Here is a 22,368-nt window from a genome sequence, read left to right on the forward strand (position 1 = left end):
CATGGACAATCAAGGCGATCGGATGTCGGTGGGGGAGATAGACGGGTTAAGGGTAACCCAGGACTTAGGGGAAGCAAGGGAGGAGGAGAGCAATGAGGTGGTTGAGGGTGTATCAGGTGCACAAAATGGCGGCCTCGCGCACATGGTTATTGTGGCGCCAAATTTAGCCACGCCCGTGACCGTAGCAGCGCCGCCGATGGATTGGGGCCTATTTATGGAACAAATAAAGGCCTTTATGGTTAAGTCGGGTGAAGAAATGAAGGACGAGATGAGGGCTAATAGTCAGCAATTGGGAAACCAAATTGTGGGATTGAGGGCTGATAGTGAGCGATTAGAGGGCCAAATGGGGGCAATGAGGGACGAAGCAAGGAGTACCGGTGAGGGGTTAGACAAGAAATTTGGGAAGTTAGACAATAATTTTGAGGGGTTAGACAATAAATTTGGGAAGTTAGACAATAATTTTGAGGGGTTAGACAAGAAATTTGGGAAGTTAGACAATAATTTTGAGGGGTTAGACAACGGGATAAAAGAGGTGAAAAAGGGGTTAATGGGGTTAGAAAATAGGATGGAGGACAAATTGCGGGAAATAGGGGAACAATCTGCCAGGGAAATCAAACGAATGGGGAACCAGATAGAGGAGTTGCAAATCGGGTTAGAAAGTAAACTGGATGCTCAGAGGGATGAATTGGGACAGATGAGGGTGGCATCTACAAAAGAGATGGAGGAGATGGAGGAGATGAAAGAGGGGATACGACGAGGTGTAAGTGAGGAGGTTTCGGGGCTACGCGAGGAGGTAAAGCGAGGTGAGAAGCGTATGGAGAAAGAGGTGAGGAATAATACGGCGAGGTTACAAGGGGGAATAGAAGATCTGACGAAGGGAGTAGAACAGCTGACGGAGGGACAAACGGAGTTAGTGGAGCAGGTTCAAAGGAACACTGCAGTACTCGGAGGGTTAAAGGCGACACAAAAAGAAATTAAAAACGAATTAATAGCGACACAGAGGCAATGTCAGATGGTACGTGAGTGACTGACAATGAGGGTGGACGAGGTGACAGAGATAATGGAGACAAAGGACCGGCAGGTGAGGATGCACATAGAGACGGTCACGGTAGCCTTAGAGGACGAACTTGAGGAGACGCACCGGGAAATAAGAGAGGTGAAGCAAAAATTAGAGGAAGTGGAAGAAGAGGTGAGTGAAATTAAGAAGGGACGGACAGAAACTAAGAGGGAGATAAAGGAGGAAGTAATGGAATATGTACAAGGTCGGTGCTCAACTCATGATGTGCTGCTCACTAACCAAATAAAGAGTTTGCATGTGGCAAAGGAGGTGCGGAGACGAGGTGCCAAGGTGAGTGGCGATATAATCGGAAATGTACATGATGTGAGGAAAGCTTCAGTCGGCTTGGGGATTGGTTTGGATCTGGGTGTTCGTGAAAGGCCGTTTGTGAAGTGTGTGACAGGTCAGGTGTGCGAAAAAAGAGGTGTGCGAGAATGTCCGACCATGGGGTGTGTGAGGAAAAAGTGCGCGCCGACCAGTGAGTGTGCTGTCGAGAGTGAGTCGGTCGTAGCGCGTGTGCGAGGGGGTACATGGAAGCGCGGTGTGGTAAGTGTTACGGAGGAAGTAACGAAAGAGTGTGCGCAAGAGGATGCGCGAGAAAGGTGTGTAACGGACAGGTGCATGGGGAAAGAGTGCGCTGTCAAGAGTAAGGGGGAATGCACGCCTGTGGTGAGTGTTACAGAGGGTGTAACGGGAGAGTGTGCGCGAGAGTGTGCGCGAGAAAGGTGTGTAACGGACAGGTGCATGAGGAAAGAGGGCGCTGTCGAGAGTAAGGGTGAGTGCGCTGTCAAGAATGGAGGTGAAAGTAGTGAGAGTGACACGGAGCGTGAGTTGGTTGTGACAGGTGAGCGAGGATGTACACCTGGAATGGAAGGATGCACACCTGGAATGGTAGAGCGTGTGTGGGAATGCACACTTGAGTTGGTCGTGAGGCACGTGGTTGGGTGTGCGAGTGAAAGCACACCTGTGATGGTCACAGAGGAGGTGACCGAGGAGGGGGCGCGAAGAGGTGTGTTGGTGAGGTGTGCGAGCGACGAATGTGTGCCAAGGTGTTCGGTGGTCAGGTGTGTGACCAAGTCGGTGAGCGGAATGAGTGTACCGAGGTGTGTAAGGAAAGGTACGAGGAGCATGGGAACAGCTGGAGGTAGTAGCAAGAAAGGGGTAGCATATGCGTGGAAGCATGCAGGTGAGGCATCGACGGTAACCGGGTTAGCGGTTAGAGCGACTTTTAGCCGAATCGGGCCCTCGGTGCGTGCCGGGCTTCGCGTGCCGCGAGAACCAGCGGGGATCCGAGCCACGGCGGGTGCGAAAGGACCGCCGTACGCGATCCACGCTGGGCCTCGCTTGGAACGGCCGCGTCCGTGCTCCACTAGGCGGAGCGGGCAGCTCGATAGGAAGGGTCGTCATGGCGACCACTTTTTGTTGAGACGTGCCGGCAGGTCGAGATCGGGACATTGGATGGCTCCACGCCGAGGTGGTGCGTGGGATCTCGGCCCGGGTAAGCCCCCGTCCCTGCCCCGAATGCGGGACGTATCCAGCCGCTGGCACAAAACGACCCGTATTCATTGCTCGGCTGTACGAAGCCGAGCTTTAGAAGGGAATTGGCGCACCGAGAGGATCTAATAAGTAGACGGGTGATGAGGATAGTGTTTTGGCCCTGAAATTAGAAAAAAAGCAAAATTTGATGATTGGTACGGTGATTGGCAGTTGATTGGCTGAAATTTGGTGTGCCAAATTGAAAGTGGGACCTCCCCGATGTGGTGGGATGGGCAGTCCACCATCCCCCCACAGAAGGGGGGGGCAAAGGAGCACTAGCTTATGGGGTGTATGGCAGTGAAAACTAGCCCGGGTGGGTTAGGATATTGTGTGTAGGGATCTAGCAAGATGACATTAGGTGACGTTAAGGTTAGTTAGTGACAAGGATACCTGTAGTGGGGATGCAGGTAGATTAGCGTGGATGATAATGACGTGGGAGCGCAATAGTTTAAAGGGACGACTGGGAAGCGCAAGTTTCAGAGGGGAGTAGTTAGATGAGATGATGCCGTGTGTTTGAGAATTGAACAGGTGTGATTGCACAGGTGTGCAACTGAACAGGTGTGTGGAGCAGTGTTTGAGTGATAGTAGTGGTGATTGTGTATTGTGATGACCAAATGGTCCAGGAAGAAAGGAGGGTGCAGGTGGCACCAGGTATGAGTGCACAGGTGTGCAACAACAGGTATGGAGAATGGTTGTGTGGAATAAATGGTATGGGATATATGGCGTATTGGGATGGATGGTCGTGGAGTGAGTATGGTGGAAACTATGGAGTGGAGTGGATGGTGCGAAGGTGTGAATGGGGGAAGGATGGACCCCCATCACGAATACCCGGGGCGGGTAGTGTAAGCGTTAGGTAGAGGGTATAGGTAAATTGTGGTTGGATATTGGCATCTGTGGTGCGAGTGGAAGAATGATGTTTGGATGGGTGCATTAGTGTTGTGGAAATGGCTGGGCGTGTAGCCTGTTAGTGTGTGTAGTTGGTTGGGCACTCCACCACTGTGAGGATGTCGGCCAGGTGAGGCCGCAGGTGGGCTCTGGGAGCCGGTAGTTGTAGTGGATGGGGCCCGAGGATCCGGAGGACGGACCCGGGTAGCCCAGTGCCAGAGGGCACCGAATGGGTTGACAGAGCCAGGAGGGGCCTTCCCAAATTAGATAGGTTAGGTAAGGAGCAGGTAAGCTCGGGTGGCAACTGCAGTGATGGAGGTGTGCAGGTGGGTAGACCTGCTGGGAGAGCTACAGGTCACAGCCCAGAAATTGTGCAAGGGCACCGGGAGATGAATCGGGGGAGTGAGACCCCAAATTGAGAAGCACCACAGTTTGGGCAATGGGAATTGGTTGTTAGAACCCATAGTGTAAGTGGCCAATGGATTGGCAGGGAAAGACCCCGGGTAGTGTAAAGTGTGTTAAAATCATTTGGAGGATAGTTAGGATGAAGGATCTCCTCGCACCATCTGCATCCACTCACCTGAGATGAGGTAACTCCACACCATGCCATGTTTTATTATTTTTCATTAATGGAAATGTTTTGGATTGTGAGACGCATCATGACGTGGGTGTGACATTGTGCGTAATTCCACCTCTCCTTCCTTATGAGGATTGATGATGAATTGATGATGGCAAATTTTGAAGTAGAGGGATTGGAGACGAATTTGGTGTAGAAGGGAAAGATGGGGAAGACAAGACGTAGTGACGAATTTGTAAAGGTGTAAATTCTTGTAAATATGGGGTAAGGGCAAGGGTAGTGTAGGTGACAGGGGGGGTGACGTACGGTAGGGACGAGTTTTTCTCACTTCGCTCTCCATACGCACTTCACCCTGCATTGCCTTTATTGACGTGTACCCTTGTGACCTTACCCCTCGCTCATTTGTCTTCCCCCCTTTTGTCTCCCACTTGAGGACCTGTGCGCCATTGGGTGCCGAGGGGAGCGTGCGTGAGATGGCCATTGTGCGCACGAGATTCTCAGAACTAGCATGCATTGCGTTGATGTACCACTTTATGGACCGCTGTTCTGCGGCCAAGTACCACTTGATGGACCCCAGGTTCTGGGGCAGGGCACCTCTGTTGGAGACCGGCCATAGTGGCCAGGGAATCTTGCTTGCGGACCTCGGTAAGGCAGCACCTATGCCAAACAGGTGGACCACCCTTAGTTGGCCCCTGAGGCCCTAAATAAAAATGAACACAAGTTGTGCTTTTTATTATTTCCAAGTAGGCCGCATGAAGCCAGAAGACGTCGGGAAGAACATCGGCCCAGCAGAGAAAGAGAAGACCACCACCAGTTGTTTTGTTGTGTTTATTATGAACCGTGGTGACTGTGCACCGAGTGGTGCTTTTGGTGCTTTGTGGTGCTTTTGGTGCTTTAGTGGTATTGGTACTGGTGCATCGATGCAATGCGTGCTGTCTCCTCCCTCCCAACAGGAATTTCTGTTTCTTGTGCCCTAAAAAGAAAAAAAAATAAACATATGTCACCCACAGGGTGAACCGTATCTTGCCATTTGACCTTGACCTTTGACCTTGACCTTAATAATTTCGTATGGTGAATAGTATGTCTTCATGACCAACGCACATGAAATATTGAAAGATTTTGATGAGAACTGAGGAAATAATTTTTTCATGAAAATTCCGTTTTTTCGTCATGTCATCAAATGACGTCATAGCGTCAAACTGTTTACAGATCTGGGAAGCACTCATCAAGGGCATTCATATGAGGTATTACTCGATATGGTACCTACGATTTCAAAATTTGACCTTGGGGTCAATAATTTTCGACCTCCAGCGCTAACCATGAAGGTCAAGGCCGATCGCCACCAAAAACGAATCAGCTGAGCGCCGGACCATATACTAGATTCCCATGAAGTTTGGAGACGATCCGATCAAAGTTACTCAAAAAATAAGGGTTTCGTTGACCTCCATGATTGACCGCAATGTGACCTTGACCTTTGACCTTGACCTTCAAAATTTTGTGTGCTGAAGGGTATCTCTATAGGACTCTGATATGCGAAGTTACAGGAGTTTCCAATAATAACTGTGGTCTACAGAGTGATCTAAACGTGAAAAAAAAATGATTAACCACAAACAAAAAAACAAAAAAACAAAAAAACAAACATACAAGCTGACTGATACATCTTGCAAAAACTTCGTTTTGGCAAGATAAAAACAGGTCCTGGGTTGCGTTGTAAATAAGAAATAACGTCACTGTAAATAATGCTCCCCACCGTAAATGTATAGTTTGAGAACAATTCCATAATTCGGTTAGCTGTGTGCTTGAGTCTGTTAGACAGGGTGCAATGCAATAGGGGGACATACTTATTTGTGTTTTAAGATTGTCACACTCAGGGCCAGGTTAATTGTAGAGGGAATTACACCTACGTGTCACACTAAGTTAAAGTTTTGTAGGCCCGAGCACGGGCCTGAAGAAAGGAGGGTGCAGTGTAACGAATTTGAGAAGTGTAACGGTTTTGAGAAGGGTAACGGTTTTGAGAAGTGTAACAATTTTGGAGAAAGTGTAACGAATGTGAAAAGTATGGTTTTGTTGTGTGTAACACCCTCATAATGTAAATAATGGTCGCAGCCGTCGTCCTAGTTAATTCCATGAAACTTACACACAGGCCACGATATATCTTTTTAAATAGTTTATTTCCTTATTCTATGTAGGCTAAATATGTGTTTCCCACTAGATTGACTCTGCATTGCATCAAACGAAATAAAGCGTAGGCCCCTCCGATGATCCATGGCAGCTCAAGTGCCAGGGATTCCCCCACTTGAGCTTTCACAGCAACCATTTATTGCAGTACTGAACTGATGAGCAAAGTGACGGCGCCTTACCTGCAGCTGCTGACCGGTTTTCGCCATTTGCGGCCATTACGAACAAGGGGAGTGGCTAGAGAAGACGGGTCGCCCCCCTCGTCATAGGGGGGAGGAGTAAGGCGGCCCCGCTCATCCAACCCAGAACAAGGGGTTTGGCTAAGAGAGGGCGGAGCGGGAACCCCCGAGAAAGTGCGCGAAGGTTCGGTGAGAAAACCAATATAAGTCGCCGCGGGACGCACTCCACTCTCTTGCTCCTCTTGCTCGCGTCCTCCAAGCTCTTGCTTTGACCCCGTCCTCTTGCTTGCTGTCCCTCGTTGTTGCTGGGGAGAAGGAAGACGCCTGAACGAGCAGGTGTGTGCGAGCCATCGTGCGACCGGCTGCGCTGCAGCTAAGGGGGCAGCTAAGGGGCCGCAGGCCACGAACAGGACGCGCCAGGCAGCAATCGACGCTGGACCCTCCATTGCCTCCCAAAAACAACCATCCATCCTCAAGCCATACCTGCCTGCAATATCCCCCGTGTAAGTGTGAACGTCGTCTGTCCTAATCGTTGTCCTGGGGTTCAGTAAATAGACTAGTATAAGCTAACGATGCACTGTGTGACTGCTTCCTCCAGTTCCATCCATTGCTTGTAAATAATTTTGATCGCTCCTTCCATTCGCTGAATATAACCGATTGCTCTCGTTGCTCTGGCTTGTGAAAATACATAATAAATCCTGTTATTCCTCCGTACTCTGTCTTCTTCTCTCTTCCTTCTCTTTCGGTCGCTTTAGAGGTTTCCCGATTGAATATCTGTGGTGCGATCTGGTCAACGTTGGGGTAGTCGGGCCAATTGGGGATCCTGTAACGGTCGCGGTGGACCATCCGCTCGGCCCAAAGTAACATCTAAACCGCGTCTGTAACAATACATTACAAATCCAAAGGTAACTTTAAACAATCCGGACACACTATTTTTTTTTGAAACTACTTTAAACACAGTTATTGTTTGTATTAAGGCAAGTTGTAATGTCATTTGTAAAACATTTTACATTCCATGCCAGAAGATTCCAAGACCTGCAAAATAAGTAATTTTTATAAGATAGACTCTATTGACCATCACGTAAATCACTCAAAGGTGTAAAGGCTGTTGGTTCCAGATGAACATCATAAATTACCATTTTTTAATGATGAAGTTGATCATCGCAGGTAAAGAATGTAGTTTAAAACCATCATGTCATATTTACAGGGGTCATGAAACCCATTTACAAATACTTACAAAACTACCATAAAAAATCGAGGTTTTATCCTGGTTTTAAAAACTTCTGGATCATTGATAACTCCAAACCTGCAATCTATCGCATTCACAACATTAATGAGGGTAAAGATCAATTTCTATCAATTTGATTTTTCCACATTATACACAAACATTACCCATTTAACATAACAAAATCATGGCCGTGTTGGATGGAGCAGTAGTTGAAGCATTTACTGATCTTGTTTTTTGTTGTTGTTTTTAATCGTTCATTCTGGTAGATTCAACCAGTAATGGGTAGTGATGCAGAAGAACTGGAGGCAAGAAGTCGTGCTGTAGGAGACCTGAAGACTGCTCTCCGTACGCAGCCCATGAGGTAATGCTGAAAAGACGTGAAATGGATTCCCGTAAAAGCTTTTATTTGATGTTCTATATTCCACGATATTACATTTAAGATTGAGGGTCAAAATCTTGGTTGGATATAACATGTTATGACCTCCTGCAAGTTTTGCTATTGTATTTGGGTTTGATCTTGTTGTTGCTATTTTGATTTGTTGGCTGGGATTGAGTGAATGTTACAAGCTACATAAAATGTTGCAAGGCATGAACTCATAAATGTGTCTCTTTGTCTTTAAAAGGTTAGAAATAAATATCTTGGTCCCATAAAAAATTAAACTATAAACTGAGAAAACCAAGTCTGAGTCTCTGATATCTGTGAGGATTCTTCATAAAATGGTTCTATATATTAAAAAACAAAACATGTTATGAAATTAAAGTTTTAAACTTTTCTCCCTCTAAAATCTGGTGGTACCTTGTTAAGTCTGTCTCTGGTGTATGCTCACCTTCAACACCTTTCCTCTCTGCAAATGCCACCATCGCCAATTCAGCTCATGAGAAGGCTGAATGCCTCAATTCTGTTTGCTTCCAAATCTTGTCCCCAACCCCTCACTCTCTGTACCCATCCTTCCCTGTTGTACCCAACTGCTCCTGGACTCTGTCCTTTGCACCTGAGTTGATTAAGAAGGTTCTTTCAACCCTCGACTCTCTCTCTGCTCATGGACCGGACAGCATCAGCTCACATGTTCTAAAATCCTTTTTTCACATCCTCGCTATGCACTCATTTGTGCTCAGTCATCTTCTATCTGCTTGGAGATCAACCAACATCACTGCATCATACTAAAATACGCAATTTGGTGTCTGTCTTATTATTATTATTATTATTTTAACCGCTATACATTCGATCATTACTTCTAATCTAATCTCAACCAAACTTCGTAGGAGTACTAAGGGTCACACAATGAATGTTGTAGCAATTTAATTTCCTTTCCCCCCTCCCCCCTCCCACCTCCCACCTCAAGGGAGTTTTCCCACCAAGGGGCTTGCGTGTTAAGGTGTACATCAGTGTTAAAATAGCTTTATTGTGGCGTTTTTTTCAAGGCCGCTTCTAATAACAAAAGTAATAACGTTAATGATAAAAAAAAACCTTTAGAGGCCATTTTTCCCCGCAAAGCAGGGGTTGGCCTTTTTCGGGGACCGTGGTGGTTGTTGTTTTTTGGTCCCCTTTTTGAAGCAATGTTTTACGGCCGGATGCCCTTCCTGCCGCCAACCCTGTTTGTCGCCTTTTTACGACACACAGGGAATTACCAGTGAACTGGTACTCAATTAGCCGACCTCGGAAGGATGACAGGCTGAGTCAACCCCCCTGGCGTTAATTACAGCGATCGACCGGGATTCGAACCCAGGATCCTTGCATCCTAAGCTGGCACCCTAGCCACTAGCCCAACACCAGGCTAATAACGTTAATGATAATTGCATAATATTAATGTTATTACAAATCGTTATTAATACGAATAAGATCCCCCCTCCCCAAGGGAGTTTGTCTTCCTTGAACAACCGCCATGCTAAATATGAATAAATAGGTTATTGTGGTGTTTCTTGGGAGCAACGGCCCTTTCCAGAAGTAAAAATAGAAACCACAAACACTTATGATTGCCTTTTGAAACAGTTGCTAATGCTGTTTAACACTAAATTGAAATAAATTTGGAGGAATCCATACGTCCATGAGGCAATCTATGCTTATCACATCGATGAACACACCTGAGTGAAGATCTACTATAGTCTAAATGCCCCACAAGCATTCATAACATGACCCTTCCTGCCGCTTCTGTAGAGTTTTTCATGTCGTTTTTCCAAAGCGGCTTCTCATTACAAAAGTAATAATAACACTTATTACAAGAGCATAATATTAATGTTGTTACCAAACAATTAACACCAATAATATTCCATTTACCCTCCTTTAACAAATGCCATGTTAATGTGAATAAACAACTTATCTTGTCGTTTTTGTGGGAGCACCCCTACCAAAGGAAAATATTATAAACCACAAACGCATTTGATTACCTTTTGAAACGGTCGTTACTGCTGTTTAATACTAAACTGAACGTGAGGAAACCCAGGGTGTGTTGGGTTACCAAGCAGCTAGCTAGTGCTTGACAAGCCAGCCATTCCTTATGTACTAGTTAAATAAAAAGGTGCAAAAGCTTATCAGTTTACTTCCAATCAGTAAGGTCATGGAATCAATCATTGCAGTTGATGTTAAATTCTTCCTTTTCTCCAACAACCTTATCTCAGATCACAAACTTGGTTTCAGACCTGGTCAATCTACCTTGGACATACTGCTTGACTCACCCAACAACGGATTGAGGACCTCAATGTCAGACATGAGATAAGGGCCGTCTCTGGACGGCATTTTATACACAGTTATTCAAGCATTTTATACAGTCTAGCACCCTGCCTTGATCTCTAAACTCTTTTTATGGCATCCAAGGCCAACTCAATTATTGCGTTACTGACTTCATCTACTCTCGTCGCCAATGTGTGGATCAACAGCATTCTTTCATCTCCTCTCCCTGTTAAGGCTGGATTGTCCCAAGGCAGTGTTCTGGGCCCAGACCTATTCCTGATCCTCTTAAATGATGTACCTGACTCTCTGAAAAATCCTCTATCTATTTGTTGATTAATCCACCCTGTAGTGTGACATCCCTCATCCTTCATATCAGACAGGCAGATTGTTGCCGCTTCCCTCTCTTCAGACCTTGATAAAATCACAATATGGTCAAACACTTGGAATATGGGTTTCAATCCTGATGAAGTCTCACACTCTCACTATCTCCTTCCGAAAAGGACCATCTAGTGACTTTCTTAACAATCTACTCCCACCTCCTATCTACTTTCTTAACAGTCCTCTTGAGCAAGTTCAGTCATTCAAACTCTTGGGTCTCTCTTCGCCATGGTCTTTCTTGGGCAAACCACATATCAAAGTTAGCCTCCAAAGCCAACCTCTGACGAGGCATCCACCATCGTACAAAGTTATTGGCACACCTGAACTCCTATCCACCTACAAGGCCCTCATTTGCAGCTTGATGGAGCACTGTTCTCCTGTTGGCTGGCCTTTCTGCTTTACCTCACATCCTTGGAAAGCAAGGCTTTCAATATTATTGGAATCTCTTGCAATGAAGCTGAGTCTTTGGGTCTATCACTTCGTAATCAGACAGGTTGGTGGTCTCCTTATACTACTGCCTCCTTTCTGGTCTTGCACCGTGTTATTTCTGTGCTTTATCGCCCCTTCCTTCCCTCTCACACCCCTCCCCTCCCCCCCCCCCCCCCATATTTCTGCCAAGCACATGGTCCACCATGAACTTCCCTCTGGTGAAACTACCTAAATGTAGGATCACTGCTCACCTGCACTCATTCGTTCGTCCTTTTTCCTACCCATGGAACCAACTTCTGCATTCTCGTCAATCTCATTCTTTCCTCCAGGCCTTCAAGACCGCTGTTCACAAACATGTCATTGTACCCAATCCAAACCATGATCTTTTCTGCCCTTGTTAACCCACACCACCCCACCCCAATCCCTCCTCCTTCCAAATTTCCAGTTTTCCCTCCTGAGTATTTCCTTCTGCATCCATCTTGTCCACCCCATGCATCTTCTGCCCCTCATTCTTCCACCCACCCATTGTTTGTTCAAGTCTACCCCTATCTTGGCCTTCAACTTTGCTGTTGGTGTTTCCTCCCTCTCTCAACTGTTCCTTTTGTCCTGTTATGCCCTGATCCATTCTGTGTACTAGTACTAGCTCTTCCACGAGCCTAGACTATGCATACCCCCAAAAAACTTTTATCTTCAAATCTTTACTAAAACTACCTCACCATTGTGCTCCACAGTTTTGTGACGCGCTTCATCGAGCAGGACGGCCTCACGTCATTACTTACCTTTTACAACAACATGGACCCTGCTACGGTTGAGAGTCCTGTGCACACGGCTCTCATTGGCTGTGTCAAAGCACTCTTGAACAATTCGCAGGTACGTACACACACACCTCAAGGTCTCGCCCTTCTTCTTCTTCTTCTTCTTCTTCTTCAATCTTCTGAGGTTTGCCAGGGGAAGTTTTGGCCCACGTCTTTCATGAACCAGATGGCCAGACCTGAGGTTTTTCTTTGTTTGTACACAGAGTTTAGGCTCGTGGAAGAGCTTCAACAGAACGGGAAAATCCTAACAGCAGGGTCAAGGGAGCAAATAGGCGAGACTGGCACATCAGGGATGCGGGTAACGATGAGTGGCGGGTGGACAAGATGGATGCAGAAGCAAAACTGGGATGTGTGGGGTGGTTTAATGGGTGTAGAAAAGATAATGGTTTTGGTTGGAGGATGATGTGAGATGGTAGTGAACAGCGGTCTTGAAGACCTGGAGGGAAGACAACAACAGGCATTTTAAGGCCATTTCCCCTGCTAGAGCCGGGGTTAGCCTTGCGGGCCCCATGACAATCTTCTCCATACCTGGAGGGAAGAATGAGATTGAAAAACGTTTGACCAAGGTTATAGCAAGATTGTAATTTGTTCAGGGTGCTGGCGATAGCTCACCTACTCTTCGTGAAGGACATCATGGAATCTTTAACATTCACCAACTAATGCTGGCAGGCGGATGTCCGGTGATAGAGGCTGCTATATCAGTAGCACGGACATTTACTGCAGCGCTGTATGACCCAAGTGGAAAAGAGAAGAGTGCTCACGTCGAGCTCAATTGTCTGCGGCTAAAGCTAGCCAACAAAATGGGCAACTCACGAGCCAAACTTCCCCCTTGTGAAGGCATTGAAGAGCACGCAGGATGAGCATATTGGCAAACCAAGACTTGGGTGTCGTCACACATGTCCAAACCAGATATTGGGACCCCAGAGCAACATGGTTGAGAAAAAACAGGATGATAAACTTGTGCTTGTGTACTTCAAGGAACCAATGGCCCCTGAGCTCTTTGCACGACTCATCTGTTCCTGTTCCAGTCGGAGTAGTGGATGTATCATCACTTGTGCATGTAGTCAGAGCAGCCTGCCTTGCACAGAACTGGGCACATGCCGTGGAAATGAAGACTGGACTCGACTGATAAGAGATGATGATGAATATGATGAGATGATAAGAGAGATGATCTGGATGAAGATTATGATGATGATGACGACTGGTGAATCTAAAAGTGACGTTGGTTGTATATTATTGTCTCTGATAGACAGAGTAACTTGATTCACCAGTATGCTATCCTCTGTAAAATTCTGTGTCGTATATGGTTCCTTGACCCCCCCCCCCCCTCCCAACCCTCCTAAATGTTAGTTTAAACACCAAGATCATGTTTGTATGATGCATAGAAACTGAGATAAGATGCACGATGGTTTCTCATGCCACAAATTCGAGGAATCATTGTGACGGTAACCTTATTTGACCCTCGCTCCACAAAATCTTCACCGGTTGACAGCTCCACGTCATACGTCGCTTTGACGGGGAGACACTCGGCTTTTAAATGGTTTATGATGTGCGTGTGTGTAGGGGGCCCATTTAAACTCCTGAAATGTACTTTTTTGGAGAATTTCTGCTTGACTTATGTATCAGCAGCTTCGCCATGCCACCAGAAATCATGGAAACTAGCAGACTGGCGCAGCCTTTTCAGTTGAAAGAAAAAACACTGTTCTGGATGGTATCCTTGCTTCTGCAGATTGTTTATCACAGTAGAGAAATCGCGTCTGATTGCAACGGAATCGAGAACCAGAAGCTGCATTCTCCATTTTATTTTCACACAAGCTGATAGCCGTACTCTTTACTCAAAGTGCAACTCCCCCTCAATCTTTCTTTGCTTAGCCTCAACCAGGCGGCAGCCTGTTTGGGGTCGTACATTTTGGGATCAATTGCCAGGTCAGTCCTGAGCCTCTTTGAAAACGACCGGATGGATTTCTTTCATACTTGGCACATGTATGCAATAATATCTGGGGATGAGGCACATCGAATTATTTTGGGCCTTGAGAGCAGTCCTGGGACACTTTTATTTCTGAATTTTGGAAATAATTATTTTAAAACATTTGTGGGAGAGAATACTACAGGATTGCATATGGTTTCAGGAACCATTATTTATTTATATACACTTTACCATCTACATCCCCTGCATTTTTATTTGTTTTGTTATTTAAATGTAAACCTATTTTAAGGTGTGGCTGGGGGCTGTTCTCATTGAAGAATTACATCCTTGTTTTAATTATTATTACCTCCACCTGAGTCCCTTGTTGATCCCTTTGGATGAAGGTTATGTTTTCACCCCTTACCCAGGGGGCAAACCCCCATTTTTTGTGAAAACAGACACGGTCTGCTATAAAAGGTTGCTGTATATGGTTGGATTCCTTAGACCCCCAGCAACAACTTCCAGGTGGACAACCTTTCCAACAGGCTACTGTAACTGTGCAATTCAAGATGGCGTCCAAGATGGTCGCCATATTTTTTAATCTCCATATTGTCGTCAATTGTTATCTTATTTTCATGTGTAATACTTTGTTTCTCTGGTTTTCAAGGTCAGGGAATCTATTTATGATGGTTTCAGAGTGATATGATGTGTTTTATGCCTTTTGTCTCATAAAAATCATGTGGGCAGAAATGTCCAAAACTGTGTGATCTGTAGTGGTGTGGCCATTGTGTAGTGTGCATGTAGTCTAGCATATCAGAAATTTGCATTTAGTGTAGCATATCAATAGCTTGCATGTAGGCCTACTCTAGTTGCTAGTATGCATAACATGGTGGTGGTTTTGCTGTTGCAGGTGATTGCATGAGAGGTACGATGATGACCCACGCAGAGAAACGGGTGGTGGAAGGAAGCTCGTCAATGAAAAAGGAACCCAAGAGGAGACGCCAGGACACTGACATCGACGACACAAAGTGCATAATATGTCAAGGACTTGGTGCAAAGGGACTATATAATATTACAACAACAGACAAACTAGTTTTGGCCATGAAGGCTCGACAAGATGAGACATTTGAGAGACTCAAATATGATTTGGCTACTGGTACATGGCTGACAGACAAAATGCCCAAATGGCACAGTAAATGTAGAAACTGGTACACGAATGAAAAGAGTTACAAAATTGCTGAAAAGAAGAACATTGGAAGCAGTGATGCTGAATACTTGAAACAGCCTGGGTGCAGTACCTCTTCCCAGCATTCAAGGTTAACCAGGACCAACACACCAACATTTGATGCGAAGAATGCATGCCTCATCTGCAACAAACGGTGGATGCTTGGCAAAGAGCCAACATGCAGAGTATCTACAGAAAACAGTCAGCAAAACATCCATGTTTCATACCCATGATTCAAATGCCTCCCAGTGGATACGCCATATGGCCTCACTGAGGATTCTGATTGTGTGCATAGTCTGGTAATAGTCTCCTTTCTCACCAAAAATCTTGTTTGCTGTCCCTTTCTGGCACAGACCAGCTGTCACAAGAAGATCTGCTGCACCCAAGTCCCTGATGATCTTGCCTTTTGCCTTCACATAGTTGTGTGCTTGGTGAAAGCCTCCTAGGAGCAAAACTACATTGGAGAACTCCTGTGATCAGGGACAAACACAGACATGAGTTCTCCAATGTAGTTTTGCTCCTTGGAGGCTTTCACCAAGCACACAACTATGTGAAGGCAAAAGGCAAGATCATCAGGGACTTGGGTGCAGCAGATCTTCTTGTGACAGCTGGTCTGTGCCAGAAAGGGACAGCAAACAAGATTTTTGGTGAGAAAGGAGACTATTACCAGACTATGCACACCATCAGAATCCTCAGTGAGGCCATATGGCATATCTACTGGGAGGCATTTGAATCATGGGTATGAAACATGGATGTTTTGCTGACTGTTTTCTGTAGATACTCTGCATGTTGGCTCTTTGCCAAGCATCCACCGTTTGTTGCAGATGAGGCATGCATTCTTCGCATCAAATGTTGGTGTGTTGGTCCTGGTTAACCTTGAATGCTGGGAAGAGGTACTGCACCCAGGCTGTTTCAAGTCTTCAGCATCACTGCTTCCAATGTTCTTCTTTTCAGCAATTTTGTAACTCTTTTCATTCGTGTACCAGTTTACACATTTACTGTGCCATTTGGGCATTTTGTCTGTCAGCCATGTACCAGTAGCCAAATCATATTTGAGTCTCTCAAATGTCTAATCTTGTCGAGCCTTCATGGCCAAAACTAGTTTGTCTGTTGTTGTAATATTATATAGTCCCTTTGCACCAAGTCCTTGACATATTATGCACTTTGTGTCGTCGATGTCAGTGTCCTGGCGTCTCCTCTTGGGTTCCTTTTTCAGTGACGAGCTTCCTTCCACCACCCGTTTCTCTGCCTGGGTCATCATCGTACCTCTCATGCAATCACCTGCAACAGCAAAACCGCCACCATGTTATGCATACTAGCAACTAGAGTAGGCCTACATGCAAGCTATTGATATGCTACACTACATGCAAATTTCTGATATGCTAGACTACATGCACACTACACAATGGCCACACCACTACAGATCACACAGTTTTGGACATTTCTGCCCACATGATTTTTATGAGACAAATGGCAGACAAAAAACCCTGGTGTTGGGCTAGCGGCTAGGGTGCCGGCTTGGGATCCTAGGATTCTGGGTTCGAATCCCGGTCGATCGCTGAATTAACGCCAGGGGGGTTGACTCAGCCTGTCATCCTTCCGAGGTCGGCTAATTGAGGACCAGTTCACTGGTAATTCCCTGTTTGTCGTTTAAGGCGGCAAAAAGGGTTGGCGTCAGGAAGGGCATCCGGCCGTAAAACATTGCTTCAAAAAGGGGACCGAAAAACAACAACAACCACGGTTCCCGAAAAAGGCCAACCCCCGCTTGTGGGGAAAAATGGCCTCTAAAGGTGGTTTTTTTTTAAATGGCATAAAACACATCATATCACTCTGAAACCATCATAAATAGATTCCCTGACCTTGAAAACCAGAGAAACAAAGTATTACACATGAAAATAAGATAACAATTGACGACAATATGGAGATTTAAAAATATGGCGACCATCTTGGACGCCATCTTGAATTGCACAGTTACAGTAGCCTGTTGGAAAGGTTGTCCACCTGGAAGTTGTTGCTGGGGGTCTAAGGAATCCAACCATATACAGCAACCTTTTATAGCAGACCGTGTCTGGTTGACCACTCTTGCCCCCTGGGTACCTGTGTTTGGTCCTTGGCAATTTTTTTTTTTTCTTCCCAATTATGTTGCTCACTCCGGTGTGTGTGTGTGTGTGTGTGTGTGTGTGTGTGTGTGTGTGTGTGTGTGTGTGTGTGTGTGTGTGTGTGTGTGTGTGTGTGTGTGTGTGTGTGTGTGTGTGTGTGTGTGTGTGTGTGTGTGTGTGTGTGTGTGTGTGTGTGTGTGTGTGTGTGTGTGTGTGTGTGTGTGTGTGTGTGTGTTTGTTTGTTTGTTTGTTTGTTTGTTTGTTTGTGTGTGTTTGTCTGTCCGCTCACTTATACTTGCCTACAAGACACAATTTTAAACCGATTTTCACAAAACTTTACCAAAAGGTAGAGTTCGTGGTCCGACAAAATCCTATATATTTTTGGGGTCAAAAGGTCAACATAGGCCAAAGGTCAACCACTTTTTTCAAATTTCTAAAATCCTCAATTTTCATCCGATTGACTTGAAATTTGAATAGGATGTACATGTCGGCGAACTGAATTCAACCACCAACTATTTTTGAAATCAGCCTAGGCCAAAAGGTCAACATAGGCCAAAGGTCAACAACCATTTCAAATTTCAAAAATCCTCAATTTTCATCCAATTGACTTGAAATTTGAATAGGATATACATGTCGGCGAACTGAATTCAACCACCAACTATTTTTGAGATCAGCATAGGCCAAAAGGTCAACATAGGCCAAAGGTCAACAACCATTTCAAATTTCAAAAATCCTCAATTTTCATCCGATTGACTTGAAATTTGAATAGGATTTACATATCGGCTTACTCAATTCAACCACCAACTATTTTTGAGATCATCATAGGTCAAAGGTCAACAACAATTTCAAATTTCTAAAATCCTAAATTTTCATTTGTGTTTGTCTGTCCGCTCACTTATACTTGCCTACAGGTCACAATTTTAAATCGATCTTCACGAAACTTCACCAAATGGTAGAGTTTTTGGTCCTACAAAATCAAATATATTTTTGGGGTCAAAAGGTCAACATGGGCCAAAGGTCAACCACTTTTCAAATTTCTAAAATCCTCAATTTTCATCCGATTGACTTGATATTTGAATAGGATTTACATATCGGCAAACTGAATTCAACCACCAACTATTTTTGAGATCAGCGTTGGCCAAAAGGTCAACATAGGCCAAAGGTCAACAACAATTTCGAATTTCTAAAATCCTCAACTTTGAACCGATTCACTTGAAATTTGAATGGGATTTTCATGTCGGCTAACTGAATTCGACCACCAACTATTTTTCAGATCATTTTTAACCAAAAGGTCAACATAGGCCAAAGGTCAACAACAATTTCAAATTTCTAAAATTCTCAATTTTCATCTGATTCACTTGAAATTTGAAAAGGATTTTCGTATCGGCTTACTGAATTCAACCACCAACTATTTTTCAGATCATTTTTAACCAAAAGGTCAACATAGGCCAAAGGTCAACAACAATTTCAAATTTCTAAAATTCACAATTTTCATGATTCACTTGAAATTTGAAAAGGATTTTCATATCAGCGAACTGAATTCAACCACCAACTATTTTTGAGGTCATCGGCCAAAAGGTCAACATAGGCCAAATTTCAAAAATTGTCAATTTTCTCAGATTAACTTATACTTTGAAGACGATTTGCATATCAGGTCACTGAATTCAACCACCAATTATTTTTGAGGTCAAAAGGATGCTCGACTGAGCGGCATTCTACTTTGTACTGTTTTGTCAGATGTCGCTCTTTGATTGATTTTCTTTGTGTGTTGTCTGTCCGTGTACTTATACTTGCCTACAGGTCACAGTTTTTAACCGATCTTCACGAAACTTCCCCAAATGGTAGAGTTTATGGTCCGACAAAATCCTATACATCTTTGAGGTCAACATAGGCCAAAGGTCAACCACCTTGTTTCAAATTTCTAAAATCCTCAATTTTCATCCGATTGACTTGATATTTGAATAGGATTTACATATCAGCAAACTGAATTCAACCACCAACTATTTTTGAGATCAGCGTTGGCCAAAATGTCAACATAGACCAAAGGTCAACAACGATTTCAAATTTCTAAAATCCTTAATTTTAATCTGATTCACTTGAAATTTGAAAAAGATTTTCATATCATCTTAGTAAAACCAACCACCAACAATTTTTTAGGTCAACATAGGCCAAATTTCTAAAATTGTCAATTCTCATCTGATGAACTTAAACTTTGAAGTCGATTTGCATATCAGGTAACTGAATTCAACCACCAACTATTTTTGAGGTCAAAAGGATGTTCTACTGAGTGCCATTCTACTTTGTCTACTTTGTCTACTTTGTCTACTTTGTCTACTTTGTCTACTTTGTCTGTTTGTCTGTCTGTGAACAAGATGTCTCAAAAACCTGTTGACGGATTCGGACGAAATTTGGCAGAGAGGTTATGTATGTGAAAAGGACGAAATTATTAGATTTTGGTGAAGATCCGGATCTGGATCCGGCAAGTAGAATTTTTTTCAGCGATTCTTCACCATTGAGTGATATGGCTAAAACCGACATATAGCAGGATATCTTAAAAAGTTATGCACGGATTTGGACGAAACTTCGTTGACCAGTTGGGTGTGTGAGAAGGAAGAATCGATTCGATTTTGGTGAAGATCTGAATATGGATTCGGATACGAGAATGATTTAATCCCAAGTGATTGTTCACCATTGAGGGATTGGGCTAAAAGCGCTATATAACATGATATTTAAAAAAAAGTTATGGCCTAGTTCTAGACCAATAGCAGGGAGCATAAAAGTGCTCTAAAAATGGACATACCCCTACTGGAGGTATAACAAGCTGAAAGTGGTATCAAATTGAAGCGTAGGCTCTCTAGTTTCCAGAAATGATGTTTTACTTTGCAAAATACCTGCGCAACATTACAAGTCTACCTCCTATTTTACCATTTTACCACAGCACGTCTCCTGGTACATAAAACACAGAAATGCAAGCCAAAGTTGTGTAATGAGACGATCGATTTTAAAAGTCACAAAATGATGAAATGTGTGCAATCGCAGTGTTTTGCTATTTTGGAATTAAAAGGTTAGTCATGGTAATTGTTACAACTTTATTCCAAGCCTGATTTTTCTAGAAAGTAGACAACAGTGACACCATTTGAGGTCAACAGCCACGTTGTTGTACCCTTTAACAGCTAATCAGGAAGGAAACTGACAAAAAATCTGAAAAAAGGCCAAAATGTATTTTTTTTTAATGGATGGCCGACCCCCTGATAATAAAGGCAGCCCCAAAACAGCCACAGAATACTTCCACATAGTATTTTCGACAAGAAAGCAGCAGTATATGTGACTTAATTATGATTTCTCCTTACTAGAATCAAACAATTTGAAGTTTCGTGGAGGTACTATTTTTCGAGTGAGTTTAGGGCAGAAAAGTGATTAAAGAACATGTTGTGTGGCTGTTTTGCAAAGAATAACATCATTTCTGGAAACTAGAGAGCCTAAGCTTCAATTTGATACTGCCTCCAACTTGTTATACCTCTGGTAGGGGTATGTTCATTTTTGAAGCCTCTTGCCGCTGGTCTATCTATTATGACTAAACTTGGTGGACGAGTTGGTTATGTGACGAGAACAAGCCGATTAGATTTTGGTTCAGGTCCGAATCCAGATCCGGCAAATTCATTGGGATACAAAACATGAACTGTTCAGCCTGGTGGAGGTATGCTCTCTACCGAGTGCCATTCTAGTTTTACTCTTGTGGTGCTGTGGTGGGGGCCGTGAATAATTATCTTCATTTGTGAAAGATAATCTTGAGCAATTTACTCTGGCGTTTGTTGGGACAGTATGTGAGGCTTTTTTCTATCATACGCTTGTTGCCAGGTGATTGTATGTTGTACTTTCAGTTGTTGTATGCCTGCAGCTTGCATATAGAGCACAGCATTTTGCCAATGATTTCAAAATAATGACCTATTGTAAACTTTTATCGATAATGAATTAAGAAAGAGATTGTTCTCCATAATTTAACCTATAAAAATGGATGTGCAGGGCCGTGAGCATATCCTTGCACACCCAGAGCTCATCAGCGCCATCGCGCGCAGTCTGCGCTCCGAGAGCTCCCGCACTAAAATTGCTGCACTGGAGATCCTGGGTGCTGTGTGCTTGGTACCTGGTGGACACCGTAAGGTGCTGCATGCCATGGTACTTTTACAGGAGCATGCTTCCGAGAGGGTCCGATTTCAGGTATGTCCCTTTGTGCACGTGCCTACCATTTTGTCTTTCATTTCTAGATAAATTACTAGAATGTAATTTTAAGGTTTTGACATGAATGGTTCCCAAAATGTATAATATTCCCCTCAGACCTTGATGGTGGAGCTGGATAGGAGAACGGGCCGATATCATGATGACGTGGCACTCAAGACTGCCATCATGTCGTTTATGAATGCAATCCTCAGCGCTGGGCCTGGCGAGGTTTACACTGTTTTACCTTTGCTGTTTCACTATTGTTCTTGTTTCTGTATGGTTTTCACCTCCCACACACACACCTCACTCACCTCACTCACCTCCCTCACACACCTCAGTCGTATGTTCACCTGCTATTGTACACCGCTCCTTTCCTATGCCATCTCCAGGCACTGCATAACGTCATTGCCGGGCATCGAAGGGGGCTCGGCAATGACGCACGCTAAAAGGGAGTACTCAGTTTTCACTCTGGTTGTTTGTTTGTTTGTTTTCTTGTTTGATTGTCTGGACAATATGTCAGCCATCCTTTGAGCTAGGAAGCTGAAATTTCAGCACAATATTGAGCAAGTACTTTGACAAAAACGGTATTTTTCGTTTTTTGATTAATCAATTAATTGATTAGTTATTTAATTATTATCGATTAATTAAGTACTTATTTATTTCCTTTCTCATCTGGGCAATATCTCAGGCACCTTTCGAGCTAGGAAGCTGATATTTGGACACGACAGTGACCCAGTGATATGGCTATCAAGGCTATTTTTGATTGATTAATCAATTAAACGATTAATTATTTAATTATTCGATTAATGACTTGATTAATTTTTTTTTAAGTTACAGATTTGGATGAAATGGTGGTGGTTTATGTATTCTATTAGCCAATTGATTAATTATTTAATTTTTTTATGATTATTATTTATTTATTTTCATTATTAATCATTTATTTATTTTCTTTCTCATCTGGGCAATATATCGGGCACCTTTTGTGCTAGG

General features: G+C 44.0%; 1 protein-coding gene across 6 annotated transcripts in view; it reads left to right on the forward strand.

Annotated features, from left to right (window-relative positions):
- Nucleotides 1–22,368, forward strand: part of LOC137436717 (disheveled-associated activator of morphogenesis 2-like) — a 194,421-nt gene that overhangs the window by 72,462 nt on the left and 99,591 nt on the right. For 4 of the 6 annotated variants that reach the window (XM_068130736.2, XM_068130734.2, XM_068130737.2 and 1 more), the window contains 4 exons: nt 7,907–8,001; nt 11,847–11,985; nt 21,184–21,378; nt 21,496–21,606. In XM_068130736.2, coding sequence (XP_067986837.2) covers nt 7,907–8,001; nt 11,847–11,985; nt 21,184–21,378; nt 21,496–21,606 — 540 coding nt within the window. Of the gene's footprint in view, nt 1–3,354; nt 4,701–6,659; nt 6,916–7,906; nt 8,002–11,846; nt 11,986–21,183; nt 21,379–21,495; nt 21,607–22,368 lie in introns of those variants that run through there. The other 2 variants (XM_078786709.1, XM_078786710.1) reach the window with 2 other exon arrangements.

The sequence above is a fragment of the Myxine glutinosa genome, chromosome 11 (genome assembly GCF_964187855.1).
Source record: "Myxine glutinosa chromosome 11, kmMyxGlut1.1, whole genome shotgun sequence".
In the NCBI taxonomy this organism is placed as follows: domain Eukaryota; kingdom Metazoa; phylum Chordata; class Myxini; order Myxiniformes; family Myxinidae; genus Myxine; species Myxine glutinosa.